The following is a 17725-nucleotide window of genomic DNA, read 5'->3' on the forward strand; positions in this document are numbered from 1 at the left end:
AGTCCAGGCTGGCCTAGGCTCAGGGTAGTGAGACAGCAAACTCAGTTGTTGCTATGCTTTTTTGTTTACTCCTTGGAATTCCACTGTTACAGCAGGCTTTCACCAATCAGGAACAAGCTTCCAGTAAAGGTTCCTGATTGGTGGTGAAGATAACTCAATAGACCTTTAGTATTCTTGGAAAGCAGCATTTATACAATTTTATGATACTATTTTCGACAATAAATTGCTTCATTAATGAGAATGAAGTGCAGAAAGGGAGATAATTCAGTATACCAGAGAGAAAAAATCACCGAAGTATCTGTGATTTTGGAAGAGTCATATAATCTCCTTAAGAGTCAATTTCCTCATTTGTAGTTTAGACTATAAGTAGTTTGAACTAGAGGATTTCAAAACGTCTGTCCCTAGATATGTAAAATTCTTTGATTGTAGGACTCCAAAAATCTATGGTTGCAGTAGTAAATATAAAAGCTTCCAGTGAACTTTAGGGTGAAGCAATATTAGGTGAAGTATTTAGAAGAAAGACCACCCAAATAGGATGATGTCTATGGCACCATCAGTTTTACTCAGAAACTGGTTACAGAAGTTTTCATTTCACTGAAGACTTAAGCCCATGTGCTATTGTATCCAAAAAGGCTAAGAAAAAAGTTGACACATTCAGGAAGGCCATCAGAAAAGAAACAAATCAGAAAGCAAAATCCATTTAAACTCACGTTGCCTTCTGTGGTTACAATACTCCACAGGGTTTCTGTTGCTGAAGCTTAAAAGAATATTTGGGGAGGACCTAGAAAATATAAGCAAAGATTTATTGAGCTCTTACTATAGGCCAGGATTTGTTCTTTGTTCTAAGTGCTTTACAGGTACTAACTCCTACAAAACTTTATGAAATACTGGCGGTTATGAGGCCCACTTAATGTGGGAGGAAACTGAGGCACCAGTGAAGAAGTTAAGCAACTTGCCTCAGATCACAGGGCTGGCAGGTGGGACAGCTGGGCTGCCAGAATGCCTGTGTACTTCATCATTATTCCATACTGTTCTCCAAAAAGCAGAGCTAACATGATTGTTTAAAATGGCAGGACTCCCATAAGAGGGTAAGCTAAAATTCAGTACTTTTTAATGTCAGAAAATGAGAACTAAGAGAAGATTTTAAACAGCAAGAATATATGTTTATTTCTGCCAAATCTTGGGATAAGATATAAAATTATAATTTGAAACTTGACAAGTGTTTGCATAGCATGCAGTGAATTTAGAAAATGCTATAATAGAAATTATAGACCTTAATCGATGATGTAAAATCTGAAAGAAACATATGATTTTAAGAGGAAGGGCAGGTGTAGTAGAGACTGACGGTGACCTTCCCAGACCCTCTTTACTAGTTAGTGCCCTATCTCCAGTGCTGTGAATGTTAATTGCTAAAGGTTGTGCAACCACCACCAATATCTAATTCTGGAACATTTTCACCACTCCAAAAGAAACCCTGTAGAAATTAGCAGTCACTCCCCAATCTTTTCCTCCTTTCAGCCCCTAGCAATCACTAACCTACCTTCTGTCTCTACAGATTTGTCTATTCTGCATACTCCATATAAATGGAATCATACAGTATGTGGCCTTTAGTGTCTGGCTTCTTTTACATAATGTTTACAAGGTTCATGCATGTTGTAGCATGTATCAGTACTTCGTTCCTATTTTTGGCTGAATAATATTTCATTATACGGATATAACACATTTAAAAAAATCTGTTCATCATCTGATGAACATGTGAGTTGTTTCTAGCTTTTGGCTATCCTGAATAATGCTGGTAGTTTTCATGTACTTGTTTTTATGTAGACATAGGTTTTTAATTCTTTTGGGTATAAACCTAGGAAGGGGATTGCTGGGTCACATAGTAATTCTATGTTTAAGATTTTGAGACATGGCCAAACTGTTTTCCAAAGTGGCTTTTTGCTTTTCCACCAGCAACGTGTGAGGGTTCCACATCCTCACCGACACTGGTGATTGTTCATCTTTCTGATAATAGCCATCCTAGTGAATGTGAAGTGTTATCTTGTGGTTCTGATTTGCATTTCCATAATGAAAAATGATGTTGAGACTCTTTTCATGTGCTTATTGGCCACCTGTTTATCTTATTTGGAGCGATGTTAATCCTTTGCCAATTTTGTAGTTGGGCTGTCCTTTCATTGCTGAGTTATAAACATTCTTTATATATTCCAGATACTGGACTCTTATCAGGTATATAATTTGCAAATATTTTCTTCTATTTTATGGGGTCTTTTCACTTTCTTGTTTCTTTTGATCCCTCGATTTTTAAAAATTTGATTAAGTCCATTTAAAAAAAAATTCCCAAATCTTTTCTTGTAATTTTTTTGTTTTTTAAAAATCACTTTGAGGTGTTTCTTCCCTCTTTGTTTCCTGGTGCGTGAGGAGAGGGGATTAAAAGCTGCTTAAAGGAGCTCCAGAGACGGGCGAGAGCCGCGGCTGAAAGCACGGACCCCAGAGATAGGCCTGAGACGCTAAGGCTGCTGCCACCGCCACCAAGAAGCCTGTGTGTGAGCACAGGTCACTCTCCACACCTCCCTTCCACGGAGCCTGTGCAGCCTGCCACTGCCAGGGTCCCGTGATCCAGGGAAAACTCCCCCGGGAGAATGCACGGTGCGCCTCAGGCTGGTGCAACGTCACGCTGACCTCTGCCGCAGGCTCGCCCCGCATCCGCACCCCTCCCTCCCCCTGGCCTGAGTGAGCCAGAGCCCCTGAGTCAGCTGCTCCTTTAACCCCTGTCCTGTCTGAGCGAAGAACAGACGCCCTCCGGCAAACTACACGCAGAGGCGGGGTCAAATCCTAAACTGAACCCCCAGGAGCTGTGTGAACAAAGAAAAGAAAGGGAAATTTCTCCCAGCAGCCTCAGGAGCAGTGGATTAAATCTCCACAATCAACTTGATGTACCCTGCATCTGTGGAATACCTGAATAGACAACAAATCATCCCAAATTGAGGAGGTGGACTTTGAGAGCAAGATTTATTATTTTTTCCCCTTTTCCTCTTTTTGTGAGTGTGTTTGTGTATGCTTCTGTGTGAGATTTTGTCTGTATAGCTTTGCTTTCACCATTTGTCCTAGGATCCTATCCGTCCGTTTTCTTTTTTTTTTTACTTAAAAATTTTTTTTCTTAATAATTATTTTTTACTTTAATAACTTTATTTTATTTTATCTTACTTTATTTTATCCTCTTTCTTTCTTTCTACTTTTTCTCTCTTTTATTCTGAGCCATGTGGATGAAAGGCTCTTGGTGCTGCAGCCAGGAGTCAGTGCTGTGCCTCTGAGGTGGGAGAGCCAACTTCAGAACACTGGTCCACAAGAGACCTCCCAGCTCCACGTAATATGAAACGGCAAGAATCTCCCAGAGATCTCCATCTCAACACCAACACCCAGCTTCACTCAATGACCAGCAAGCTACAGTGTTGGACACCCTATGACAAACAACTAGCAAGACAGGAACACAGCCCCACCCATTAGCAGAGAGGCTGCCTAAAATCATAATAAGTCCACAGACACCCCAAAACACACCACCAGACGTGGACCTCTCCACCAGAAAGACAAGATCCAGCCTCATCCACCAGAACACAGGCACTAGTCCCTTCCACCAGGAAGCCTACACAACCCACTGAACCAACTTGAGCCACTGGGGACAGACACCAAAAACAACGGGAACTACAAACCTGCAGCCTGCAAAAAGGAGACCCCAAACGCAGTAAGATAAGCAAAATGAGAAGACAGAAAAACACACCACAGATGAAGGAGCAAGATAAAAACCCACCAGACCTAACAAATGAAGAGGAAATAGGCAGTCTACCTGAAAAAGAATTCAGAATAATGATAGTAAAGATGGTCCAAAATCTTGGAACTAGAATAGAGAAAATGCAAGAAACATTTAACAAAGACCTAGAAGAACTAAAGAGGAAACAAGCAACGATGAACAACACAATAAATGAAATTAAAAATACTATAGAAGGGTTCAATAGCAGAATAACTGAGGCAGAAGAACAGATAAGTGACCTGGAAGATAAAATAGTGGAAATAACTACTGCAGAGCAGAATAAAGAAAAAAGAATGATAAGAATTGAGGACAGTCTCAGAGACCTCTGGGACAACATTAAACACACCAACATTCAAATTACAGGGGTCCCAGGAGAAGAAGAGAAAAAGAAAGGGACTGAGAAAATATTTGAAGAGATTATAGTTGAAAACTTCCCTAGTATGGGAAAGGAAATAGTTAATCAACTCCAGGAAGCAAAGAGAGTCCCATACAGGATAAATCCAGGGAGAAACACGCCAAGACACATACTAATCAAACTGTCAAAATTTAAATACAAAGAAAACATATTAAAAGCAGCAAGAGAAAAACAACAAATAACACACAAGGGAATCCCCATAAGGTTAACAGCTGATCTTTCAGCAGAAACTCTGCAAGCCAGAAGGGAATGGCAGGACATATTTAAAGTGATGATGGAGAAAAACCTACAATCAAGATTACTCTACCCAGCAAGGATCTCATTCAGATTTGATGGAGAAATTAAAACCTTTACAGACAAGCAAAAGCTGAGAGAGTTCAGCACCACCAAACCAGCTTTACAACAAATGCTAAAGGAACTTCTCTAGGCAAGAAACACAAGACAAGGAAAAGACCTACAAAAACAAACCCAGAACAATTCAGAAAATGGTAACAGTAACATATATATTGATAATTAATTACCTTAAATGTGAATGGATTTAATGCTGCCACCAAAACACAGACTGGCTGAATGGATACAAAAACAAGACCTATATATATGCTGTCGACAAGAGACCTACTTCAAACCTAGGGACACATACAGACTGAAAGTGAGGGGATGGAAAAAAGATATTCCATGCAAATGGAAATCAAAGAAAGCTGGAGTAGCAATTCTCGTATCAGACTAAATAGACTTTAAAATAAAGACTATTACCAGAGAGAAAGAAAGACACTACATAACGAAGGAATCAATCCAAGAAGAAGATATAACAATTGTAAATATTTATACACCCAACACAGGAGCACCTCAATACATAAGGCAAATACTAACAGCCATAAAAGAGGAAATCAACAGTAACACAATAACAGTAGGGGACTTTAACACTCCAATTTCACCAATGGACAGATCATCCAAAATGAAAATAAACAAGGAAACACAAGCTTTAAATGATACATTAAACAAGATGGACTTAACTGATATTTATAGAACATTCCATCCAAAAACAACAGAATACACATTTTTCTCAAGTGCTCATGGAACATTCTCCAGGATAGATCATATCTTGGGTCACAAATCAAGCCTTGGTAAATTTAAGAAAATTGAAATTGTATCAAGTATCTTCTCCGACCACAACGCTATAAGACTAGATATCAATTACAGGAAAAGATCTGTAAAAAATACAAACACATGGAGGTTAAACAATACACTACTTAATAACGAAGTGACCACCGAAGAAATCAAAGAGGAAATCAAAAAATACCTAGAAACAAATGACAATGGAGACACGACAACCCAAAACCTATGTGATGCAACAAAAGCAGTTCTAAGAGGGAAGTTTATAGCAGTACAATCCTACCGTAAGAAACAGGAAACATCTCGAATAAACAACCTAACCTTGCACCTAAAGCAATTAGAGAAAGAAGAACAAAAAAATCCCCAAAGTTAGCAGAAGGAAAGAAATCATAAATATCAGATCAGAAATAAATGAAAAAGAAATGAAGGAAACGATAGCAAAGATCAATAAAACTAAAAGCTGGTTCTTTGAGAAGATAAACAAAATTGATAAACTATTAGCCAGACTCATCAAGAAAAAAAGGGAGAAGACTCAAGTCAACAGAATTAGAAATGAAAAAGAAGTAACAACTGACACTGCAGAAATACAAAAGATCATGAGAGATTACTACAAGCAACTCTATGCCAATAAAATAGACAACCTGGAAGAAATGGACAACTTCTTAGAAAGGCACAACCCAAGACTGAACCAGGAAGGAACAGAAAATATGAACAGACCAATCACAAGCAATGAAATTGAAACTGTGATTAAAAATCTTCCAACAAACAGAAGCCCAGGACCAGATGGCTTCACAGGCGAATTCTATCAAACATTTAGAGAAGAGCTAACACCTATCCTTCTCAAACTCTTCCAAAATATAGCAGAGGGAGGAACACTCCCAAATTCCTTCTACGAGGCCACCATCACCTTGATACCAAAACCAGACAAGGATGTCACAAAGAAAGAAAACTACAGGCCAATATCTCTGATGAACACAGATGCAAAAATCCTCAACAAAATACTAGCAAACAGAATCCAACAGCACATTAAAAGGATCATACACCATGATCAAGTGGGGTTTATTCCAGGAATGCAAGGATTCTTCAATATACACAAATCAATCAACATGATACATCATATTAACAAATTGAAGGAGAAAAACCATATGACCATCTCAATCGATGCAGAGAAAGCTTTTGACAAAATTCAACACCTATTTATGATAAAAACCCTGCAGAAAGTAGGCATAGAGGAAACTTTCCTCAACATAATAAAGGCCATATATGACAAACCCACAGTCAACATCGTCCTCAATGGTGAAAAACTGAAAGCATTTCCACTAAGATTCGGAATAAGACAAGGTTGCCTACTCTCACCACTCTTATTCAACATAGTTTTGGAAGTTTTAGCCACAGCAATCAGAGAAGAAAAGGAAATAAAAGGAATCCAAATCGGAAAAGAAGAAGTAAAGCAGTCACTGTTTGCAGATGACATGATACTATAATTAGAGAATCCTAAAGATGCTACCAGAAAACTACTAGAGCTATTCAATGAATTTGGTAAAGTAGCAGGATACAAAATTAATGCACAGAAATCTCTGGCATTCCTATACACTAATGATGAAAAATATGAAAGTGAAATCAAAAAAACACTCCCATTTACCATTGCAACAAAAAGAATAAAACATCTAGGAATAAACCTACCTAAGGAGACAAGAGACCTGTATGCAGAAAATTATAAGACACTGATGAAAGAAATTAAAGATGATACAAATAGATGAAGAGATATACTATGTTCTTGGATTGTAAGAATCAACATTGTGAAAATGACTCTACTACCTAAAGCAATCTACAGATTCAATGCAATCCCTATCAAACTACCATTGGCATTTTTCACAGAACTAGAACAAAAAATTTCACAATTTGTATGGAAACACAAAAGACCCCGAATAGCCAAAGCAATCTTGAGAACGAAAAATGGAGCTGGACGAATCAGGCTCCCTGACTTCAGACTATACTACAAAGCTACAGTAATCAAGACAGTATGGTACTGGCACAAAAACAGAAATATAAATCAATGGAACAGCATAGAAAGCCCAGAGATAAACCCACGCACATATGGTTACCTTATCTTTGATAAAGGAGGCAGGAATGTACAGTGGAGAAAGGACAGCCTCTTCAATAAGTGGTGCTGGGAAAACTTGACAGGTCCATGTAAAAGTATGAGATTAGAACACTCCCTAACACTATACACAAAAATAAGCTCAAAATGGATTAAAGACTTAAATGTAAGGCCAGAAACTATCACACTCTTAGAGGAAAGCATAGGCAGAACACTGTATGACATAAATCACAGCAAGATCCTTTTTGACCCACCTGCTAGAGAAATGGAAATAAAAACAAAAATAAACAAATGGGATCTAATGAAACTTCAAAGCTTTTGCGCAGCAAAGGAATCCATAAACAAGACCAAAGGACTACCCTCAGAATGGGATAAAATATTTGCAAATGAAGCAACTGATAAAGGATTAATCTCCAAAATTTACAAGCAGCTCATGCAGCTCAATAACAAAAAAAGAAACAACCCAATGGAAAATGGGCAAAAGACCTAAATAGACATTTCTCCAAAGAAGATATACAGATTGCCAAGAAACACATGAAAGAATGCTCAACATCATTAATTATTAGAGAAATGCAAATCAAAACTACAATGAGATATCCTCTCACACCAGTCAGAATGGCCATCATCAAAAAATCTAGAAACAATAAATGTTGGAGAGGGTGTGGAGAAAAGGGAACACTCTTGCACTGCTGGGGGGAATGTGAATTGGTACACCCACTCTGGAGAACAGTATGGAAGTTCCTTAAAAAACTACACATAGAACTACCATATGACCCAGCAATCCCACTACTGGGCATATACCCTGAGAAAGCCAAAATTAAAAAAGATTCATGTACCAAAATGTTCATTGCAGCTCTATTTACAATAGCCAGGAGATGGAAACAACCTAAGTGTCCATCATCGGATGAACGGATAAAGAAGATGTGGCACATATATACAATGGAATATTACTCGGCCATAAAAAGAAATGAAATTGAGTTATTTGTAGTGAGGTGGATGGACCTAGAGTCTGTCATACAGAGTGAAGTAAGTCAGAAAGAGCAAAACAAATACCGTATGCTAACACATACATATGGAATCTAAGAAAAAAAAATGTCATGAAGAACCTAGGGGTAAGACAGGAATAAAGACACAGACCTACTAGAGAATGGACTTGGGGATATGGGGAGGGGGAGGGGTGAGCTGTGACGGGGTGAGAGAGTGGCATGGACATGTATACACTACCAAATGTAAGGTAGATAGCTAGTGGGAAGCAGCCGCACAGCTCAGGGAGATCAGCTTGGTGCTTTGTGACCACCTAGAGGGGTGGGATAGGGAGGGTGGGAGGGAGGGAGACGCAAGAGGGAAGAGATATGGGAACATGTGTATATGTATAACTGATTCACTTTGTTATAAAGCAGAAACTAACACACCATTGTAAAGCAATTATACTCCAATAAAGATGTAAAAAAAATCACTTTGAGGTATGATTGACATATAAAAAGCTGTATATATTTAATGTATACAACTTGATGGCGTTGGACGTAAATATATACCCATGAAATCATCACCACAATCCATGCTAAGTATATTCATCATCTCCAAAAGTTTCTTCCCACCTAATTTATTTGAACACTAAAGCATAAGAGGTACCCTCTTAGCAAAATTTTAAGTATACAACACAATGTTGTTAACTGTAGGCACTGGGCTGTACAGTAGATCTCTAGTACTTGCATAACTGAAACTTTATACCCTCTGCCCACCACCTCCTCATTCCGCACCTCCCCCCCAAACCCCTAGTAACAACCATTCTACTCTCTGCTTCTATGAGTCTATTTTAGATCCCTCGTATAAGTAGGATCATGTTATATTTGTTCTTCTGTGTCTGGCTTATTTCAGTTTGCATAATGTCCTCCAGGTTCTAAGGCTGAATAATATTCCATTTACATAGCTACCACATTATCTTCTCATTCAGTGACAGGCATTTAGGTTGCTTCCTTGTCTTGGCTATTGTGAATAATGCCACAGTGAATGTGGAGGGAAAAATCTCTCTTTGAGATTCTAATTTCAAATCCTTTGGCTGTATGCCCAGAAGCGGGGCTGCTGAATCATATGGTAGTTCTATTTTGAATACTTTGAGGAAGAGTGATAGATACTGCTTTCCATAGTGAATGAACCAATTTACAGACCTAATTTTCAAAGTATTTTGGTTACTTAGTTCTTAAAAAACATTAAGCATGTAAGAAATTTATCAATGGCACCTGCATAAAATAATTGGATAATAAAAATGATTTATTAGATAATTTGGGAAAATGTGTCAAAAGTTTGAAACTCAGCTGTTTTACTTAAAAATTACACATTATTTCAAGTAGCTGGAAAATGTAGAATATTAGATATATGCTTTGAGTAGAACTTATCTTGACATCATATATTACTGTATTTAGTTGTTTTAATTATTACTTGATTAGTAAAACCAACATTTTATCTATATATTTTCTCCTCTTAGGGACAAAGATTAACTTGAGTAGCATGTTAACAAATTTTGACAAATCTGAGTTACTGTAAGAAAATGAGTTTCAACTTTCTACACTAGATAAATTATATATCAAATATATCAATTAGCTATGGTCTACACAAAAAATATAATGCATGCTTTTTCTGAAGGTATTCTATATATTCAGCTACTCTCTGTTTCCTAAGTGAAAGAAATAGGTTGCACAATCAATGCAGTAAGAGCCCTCTTTTCTGGTATTATTGGGACTTGTAGTTTATCAATTAAACAAGAATCAAGGTGGAAATTAATGTGAGTATACAAACATATGATATACATTTTAACTTAAAATATGTATATATATAGTTATTTTCCCACCTTTTCACTTAGGGTCAGAAGTTATTTCTTTAAATAGAGAATGAATGTGAGAGTTCAGAACTGTCTTTCTTGCATAAACCATATGCATACAAATTCCAGATTATGTTTCTTTAAAATGGAATATGAATTGAAAAATGCCTGTGGAACAATTTGAGGGTAGAACTATTTCTCCCCATCCTTTACTGTTGATTTATCCTCACCTGCTTTGAAAGCATTTTTCTTACCTACTTGAGGAATCTGAAAGCATTCAATTTAGTCTTCTTAAAAATTATATCTCTCACTTCTTACCCATATCTCACCAGTTATATAATATTTAATTATATTACATATTATAATAATCCTTATAGTGTGGAAAAAAATTCAAACTGCTGTGATCCCAAGTAACTGAGTATTCTACAGAACAGCCTGGTAAGACCTCCCAGTGACCAGTGCAACCGGCAGTGTGTTTTACAGAGGAACTAAAGTGTATTGGTTAATCAGAATAAAAAATTAAATAGTGATCAGAATAAAAAGTAATAAAGTTGTGAGAAATTGTGAGATTTTTCGTTCCTTATTTTTTTAAAACTAGCTTCATACTGGTTTAGGTATCTTCTGTCATTACTAAATCTAGAAAATTAACTAAGTGTAACTTTTGCAGTTTGACGTGCGACAGCAAAACTAGCATAAATTTCTTTTTCCTTCTTCACAATTTCACAAACAGAAGATTTGTTCTTACTGTAGATCTCAACAACCTCAGTGTTTGACTTCTTTCCTTATTACATCAAGAATTTTCACCTTTTTACTTAAAGGAAGGACTTTATAACTTCTTTGGCATATCTGAATTGCCAGCATTACTACTCTTGCGCTTTGGGGCCATTATTAAGTAAATAAGGGTTACTTGAACACAGTAACCCAGTAAATCTGATAACCCAGATGGCTACTAGGTGACTAACCTGGACAAAGGGATGATTCCCCTCCCAGGAGGGACGGAGATGGAGATGGAGTGAGATTTCATCATGCTACTCAGGGCGGCATGCAATTTAAAATTTATGAATTGTTTATTTCTGTAATTTTCCATTTAATATTTTCAGACCATGGTTGGTCTGAAACCACAGAAATTGAAAATGCGGATAACGGGGGACTACTGTAATTTTCTCTTTCTGTTCCAGGATCCCATCCAGGTTATCACGCTACATTTAGTCATCACGTCTCCTTAGCCTCCTCTGGTCTATGACAGATTCTCAGGTTTTCCTTGTTTTTTTTTTTTATAACTTTGACAGTTTTGTACTGGCCAGATATCCTGTAGAATGTCTCCCAACCTGGGTTTACCTGGTATTTTACTCACGGTTAGACTTGGGTTATGGACTTTTGGGAAGATACAGAGATGAAGTATCCTTCTCAACACATCATATCAGGGGTGCATGCTATCATCATGACTCATCACTGATAATATCAACAAATACCTGGCCAGGGTAGTGTTTCACAGGTTTCTCCACTGTAAAGTTACCTTCCCCTCTTCCTATACTCTTACTCTTCAGAAGCAAGGCATTATGCGTGGCCCACACTCAAGAGAACAGTGTGGGGAGAGGATTAATCTCTATTTCCTGGAGTGGGGAGTGTCTACATGAAGTATTTGGAATTCTTTTGTAAAGAAGAGTTGCCTTTTCACTCCTCTCCTTCCTTCCCTTCCCTTCCCTCCCTCCCTCCCTTCCATCTACCCATCTATCTAAATATCTATCTATCCTTTGTGCTACAATATCCTGGAGAAGCAGTTGTTTATAATAACTACATAATTTATTACCTTCTCCAAGAAGTTTGAGTAAGCAAGGCTGGAAGGGTTTATATAATAAGGCACAAGAAGAATTTATTTGTGGGAAATCTTTTGCTTTTACAATCATACAAGGATCATACATGGATCTCCTGACTGCACATGCCAGTGAAGGCAGAATTACATTTGATTAGTTCAAACACATCTAGCAGCAAATTAAACATAAGTAGAATCAGCAATGCTTGGAAGAATGACTGTTGAATATGCATCTTAGACCATCTTCCACTTTAGAAAATTGATCCCACTTGCTACGTGTTCAGTAAAATCTCCAGTTACTTGCCAGTAAGATATTGTCCCCCAAATGTATTTATTCTGTATATTTTTGTACTCTACCAGCTTTGTTCAGTTTTTAGACGGCTTTTAGGCCCATTTTTAAGACTAAACCAAATACTTACCTGAGATATAAAGAATTTTTTGGAAACATTATGAGCAATGGACAAGTATGCAGTGATTAAAGGGATAAAAACTTTAACAACTACTCACAACATTCCCTTTCCTTGTGAAATTTAAATATGTCACAGGAAGTTAACAATAATTACCAGATTTAATGCATGCTGAACAAAATCTTGTTTTCAAGAGAAAGGATGTAATGTGGAAGTGCATCCATCACACAAATATCCCACTGCATGATATGTTAACTGCAAAACCTATGTTTAGAACTCTAGGAACTTCTTTGATAATACCTTGTATTAGTTAGGAAATCCTGAAGATGAACATCTGTGCAAAATTGAAGCTTTGAAAAACAGTACTTACCTAATTGAAAAATATGAGAAAAGGAAAACTGGCAATATGGACATGTGTTCTCATGTATCTCTGACATTCTTTAAATAGCATAAAAATGTACTGTGAATAGTTTAAATATTAAAGAACACAAGTACGATTCTATATATGTGTTTGAACATAAATACATATACACGTTTATGTTCGAGTATGCATATAAACAAACACGTTTAAAACTACCTCTTTGCAAATAAAAGAGCATTTTACTCACCATCCAAGTCTTCAAAGATTAACCCGCTGCAGCCGCTGAACAACAGGGCACTGGATGCTTCAGATGAAGAGATTAAGGTGATAACAGGATGGGCACTCTGTGCTTCAGAGGAAATTTAAAGATGAAAACGGGAGGCTCTGTGCTTTGGACAAACAGGCCCTTAGACACATGCATTTCACGAAGAGTTTTAATGAACCCCGCTTCCCATACATAGAAAAGCCCTATAATCATTAACTTGGGATATCTGTTCTTTGTGACGAGCAGCGATCTTTTACCAAGATACATTTGACTGCACGTGTTCCCTAACAACAACAACAAAATCACATATAAAATAGCCTCCCCCCACCTCTCTGGAGCAGTTCCTCAGAGCTATCCGAAGGCTATCTCTGGGGCTACAGTCCTCAGTAAGACCCTGAATAAACCTTAACTCACACCTCTCATGTTGTGCATTTTTCTCTCAGTTGAAACCTTGGACCACTGCATGAGTCTAGTAATATGAATTACTGCAAAATTATTTTATGGCTAAAAGGCCACCTATCTTCACAGGACAATGAGCTTGTCCTCTACAAGCATTATAACAAACTTTCAGTCCTGCTCTCAAAGGTATCAGCAGATAGAAGGGAATCGCTGAAGATGTTAGGGAAAATACATATATGGCTGGAGCTTTAGCATTTAGCTAGATTAACCCGAATAAAAAAGTGCTTAGGGAAAGAGTCCAGAGATTATCTGACAGGCGGTCAATGGCTACGGTTTGAAGTCAGGATGTCTGTCTGTTCCTAAAGCTTTACAAAAACGAATTACTCAAGCTAAAGGAATGGCTCAGCATAAAGAGCTCCGGAGAGCCTTCCTCCCGCCACGCCCCAGCGGTTCAGAGCTAGTCCGCCCAGCCCACGGGGAAGAGCCCCAAGGGTCCTCAGCGTCCACGGCCCGGGCCCTTCGTTTATCCCCCAACTCTCCACATGATGAGTGGGGGGCTCCCGCCTCGGCAAGCTCAGGGCTAAAAGCTGGGGACCCTCAACACTTCCCTAGGCGGCAAGGCCAGCACTGCGCCTAACCCACCTCCAAGAGGGGTCACATTATAGTGGTTGGCTCGTTTTACATCATTCCCAGAACGGACATGGTATCATGTTAAACCCGAAAGGGTGGGGTTTGATAAACGATTTAAACCAGATGTCTAGTCCCGGGAGGGCGTGAGCTTTGACAAAGGCGAGAGGGGTGCTGGAGCTGGGGGGGGGGGCAGTCCCTTCGGGAAAACCCATGACCTTAGCTCACCTTAGCCGCCCCTCCTCCTGCCCCCCCCCCCATCGCCCCCTCAGCTTCCGCTTTCCTCCCTAAACGTCCAGGGCCTTGTGGGACAGAGCCAAGCCTGGGGCGACTTTGAACGTGAGACAAGAAGGAATTTTCATTCCTCAGGAGCCGGAGGCTGGGACCCCGGCGCCAGCACCAAGCGTAGCAGCTTCCAAAGGTCGTGTTGCAGCCGAGCTCCTTGTAGCTCCCTGGTTTCCTGGTTACGTGCGTGCCAGCAAAAACCAAAACCTCCGCCCGCGACTTCCGCTTCCCTAAAGGGCCTAAAGAGGTGAGCACGACAGCGTGAGACGTGTCGAACTCAGCGCGCCTCATGGCGGCCGCTGAAGCCCAACCGCCCGGAATCCTGTCCCTCACAACGCACGCGCACAGGGGATAGGGGGGAGCAGCTTGGGGCCCCGCCCCAAGGCGGGCGGGCCTGACGCCTCACGCTGGGCCAATCAGCTGGCAGACCCGCGCAGCCTCCTCCTCCTTTCTCCCCGCCAGCCTTTCTGGGTTCCCGGTTGCACGTGTCAGTGTTTGTGTACGTGCGGCTGCAGCTGGGCGGAGAAACTCCGGCAGCCCAAGGTTGGGCTGCTGGGGCGCAGCCAGAGCTGTGGCGCGGCGGGGAGGGGCCGGCCCGTTGGCCCTGGGGATCTTTAAATTCTCCTGCTCTTGGGCGGCTTGTGCTCTTACCTGTTTGTCTGCAGCGAGCGCCTCACCGCTCTGCTCTCCCAAGCACTCCAGTCCTCTACTTTAGGTGGGAGATGCTGTTGCTCGATTGCAACCCCGAGGTGAGACTCAGGCTGCTTTTGCCCTGCAGGCTTAAGTCTTCTAGGGAGGGCTAGCTAGGGTGATGGCTTACTGACCACTTGGCGTTGCCAAGTCAAGCCTCTTCAGAGTTGGAAGGTTTTTGGAGTGGAGGAAGATGTTCAATCCAGGGAGGGCATGAGCCTTGACAAAGGCGAGGGCGGTGCTGGAGCTGTTCTTTTCTCTTAGGTGGATAGTCTGAGGCATCTGCTGGAGACCGGGGCCTCCGTCAACGCACCCCCGGATCCCTGCGAGCAGTCGCCTGTCCACTTGGCCGCAGGTGGCGGCCTTGCTTGCTTTCTTCTCTGGCAGCTGCAGACCGGCGCTGACCTCAACCAACAGGTAACTAGGTAACTGATTGTTGCCGTGTGCAACCCTCCCCCTCCACCCCAAATCCACACAAACACTTCTTAGACGCCGAGATATTCAGTCGTTTCAATTATTAGAAACATGACTGTCGCAGCGATGTCCAATAGAAATATAATGTGAGACACGTATGTTAAGATTTTCTAGTAGCCACATTAATGAAGTAAAACGAAACATGAAAATTTTAGTTACCTAACCCAATTAATCCAAAATATTATCATTTCATATGTAATCAATATAAAACATTACTGATATTTTACATTTTCTTTTCATGTGTCTTCTCCATCTGCTGTGTATTTTACATTTACAGCACATTTCAATTCAGACTAGCCACATTTCAGGTGCTCATCAGCTGGATATATGGTTGCTGTACCACATGGGACAGCATTTCCAAGGTCTACAGTTCATTTCCAAGGGAACAATTGCTCCATTACCAAATTAAAAGTCTCAGGATAGCAATACTTGTGAGGCATGCTCACAACCAGTACAATTCCTTACAGAACTTTCTTAGGGTAGTTTGCATCTTCATTGAATATTAAAGTATGGTGAATTTTAAATTGTAATTTTTTTACTTCTGTAGGATTGTATTTTGCTTTTATTCACTTAAAACAATGTGTATTTGTAGCTGTGGCTGCACATTTTTTATTAATGACAACTTTGTATTTAATAGGGCACCAAGTGAATTTTATTTTAAAAAAAGAATTAAAAAATTCGGTCCAGTACAATGCATTTCTAACCCCGCTTCCTCAAATAGCTTCCTCAAACAATAGACTTCACCCACCAACTTCCACTAGAGTGTTTCGGGGAGAGACTAAAATGTGCTGTTTTGTCTGTAAGGATGTTTTTGGAGAAGCTCCACTACACAAAGCAGCAAAAGTTGGAAGCATGGAATGCCTCAGCCTGCTTGTAGCCAGTGACGCCCAAATTGAGTAAGTATGAAATCAGTGGCTTCAAATTTTATATTTTCTTGGATTAAACTAATCAGACTCCTACAGCTTAATTACATGATGCTTGCCGTTGATAATGTTAATGTTTAAATGTTAACTTAGGCTGTTAATGACATCTAATACTATGTATTCAATTTGAATAAATAAAAAATGGATCCTAAGCAATCAGAGATACAGTTCTATTCATCTGTTATGGCAGTGTTACATCTTAGTTTTGGTTTAGAAAAGCCATTCTATAGAAGTTCTCACTGGCTTCCTTTGCATACTTAACTCATTGTAGTGAACAAAGAATACTCTTTCATTCGTGCAAAAATAAAATGCCCACTCTGTGCTGTACTCTGTGCTAGCCATTGAGGATAAATAGTGAGCAAAAATGGAATTCCTCTATGCTTCCTTTACCTCTTCTATTCTGCAACCAACATTTGTATAAGCCCAAAGCGCCTTTGTTAGGAAGATATTAAAAAAGGCTAAACAATTGTCAACTTTTACTTAACTAATTTTTTGTCTCAAATTCAGTTTATGTAATAAGAATGGGCAAACAGCTGAAGATCTTGCTTGGTCATGTGGATTTCCAGAATGTGGCAAGTTTCTTACAACAATTAAATGTATGCAGACAATAAAACCAAGTGAACAATCCAATAAAGATCATTGTGTTCCAGTGCTCAGACAGAAACGAAGTTTTGGAAGTAAAGAAGATACAAATGGGAAAAGGAAGTGTTGGTAAGGAATTCATAGTTTCTTCTTTCTTCCTCCCTCAAGGATCTCTTATTTAGCACAGAATTTATTGTTTCATTTAAATATTGGCAGTCTTATTTCTAGTATAACTTTTCATTCTCATTAACACATTTTAATACTGGTTGTAGTAACTACTACCAGATTCTAGAGACCAAAAATTGTCCTGCATGGTGGAAGATTGGGAAGGAAACCTTTTTAAAAAAAGTTTTTAATGTTAATATGTTTTTTAACAACAGATGTCGTATTGGTTATGAAGAGGTGTGGAGAAGGTCTTCACTTCATGCAGATCTACTGCTCAGCTACAAGCTATGGCTTTTGGCTCATCAAGTGTGTCTAAGCACCTTCTAAGAAGGAGGAAAACTTTCTTCTAAGTGAAGATAACATTCAAGAATACATGTATTTATATGCCTGTAACATTCTGGTTGTGCATGCTTTGTCTTTTAATTTATTAAAGGAGTGTCTAAAGAATAAATTCTTTTCTTTGTGTAATATTTACAACCTTT

The 17725-nt window shown here is 39.3% G+C and overlaps 1 protein-coding gene across 2 annotated transcripts; it reads left to right on the plus strand.

The window, feature by feature from the left end:
• Positions 1-14902: 14902 nt before the first annotated feature.
• On the plus strand, positions 14903-17694 carry ANKRD37 (ankyrin repeat domain 37). 2 transcript variants are annotated; one of them, XM_032618518.1, is made up of 5 exons: positions 14903-15158; positions 15364-15516; positions 16378-16469; positions 17004-17207; positions 17459-17694. In XM_032618518.1, coding segments are annotated over exons 1-5 (477 nt in total). In that variant the 5' UTR covers positions 14903-15131; the 3' UTR covers positions 17460-17694. The 2 variants fall into 2 exon arrangements, with proteins under 2 accessions (XP_032474409.1, XP_032474408.1); XM_032618517.1 differs by lacking the exon at positions 17459-17694 and having other exon boundaries at positions 14953-15158; positions 17004-17211.
• The last annotated feature ends 31 nt before the right edge of the window (positions 17695-17725 follow it).

Source organism: Phocoena sinus, chromosome 21 (genome assembly GCF_008692025.1).
Source record: "Phocoena sinus isolate mPhoSin1 chromosome 21, mPhoSin1.pri, whole genome shotgun sequence".
In the NCBI taxonomy this organism is placed as follows: Eukaryota; Metazoa; Chordata; class Mammalia; order Artiodactyla; family Phocoenidae; genus Phocoena; species Phocoena sinus.

Excerpts from the sequence above, each read along its gene's own strand:
- ANKRD37 (XM_032618517.1), top strand. The coding sequence starts at position 15,132 with ATGCTGTTGCTCGATTGCAACCCCGAG. Across the intron at positions 15,159-15,363 it reads TGCTCGATTGCAACCCCGAG|GTGGATAGTCTGAGGCATCT; the intron begins GTGAGACTCAGG and ends CTTTTCTCTTAG. Across the intron at positions 15,517-16,377 it reads GCGCTGACCTCAACCAACAG|GATGTTTTTGGAGAAGCTCC; the intron begins GTAACTAGGTAA and ends TTTGTCTGTAAG.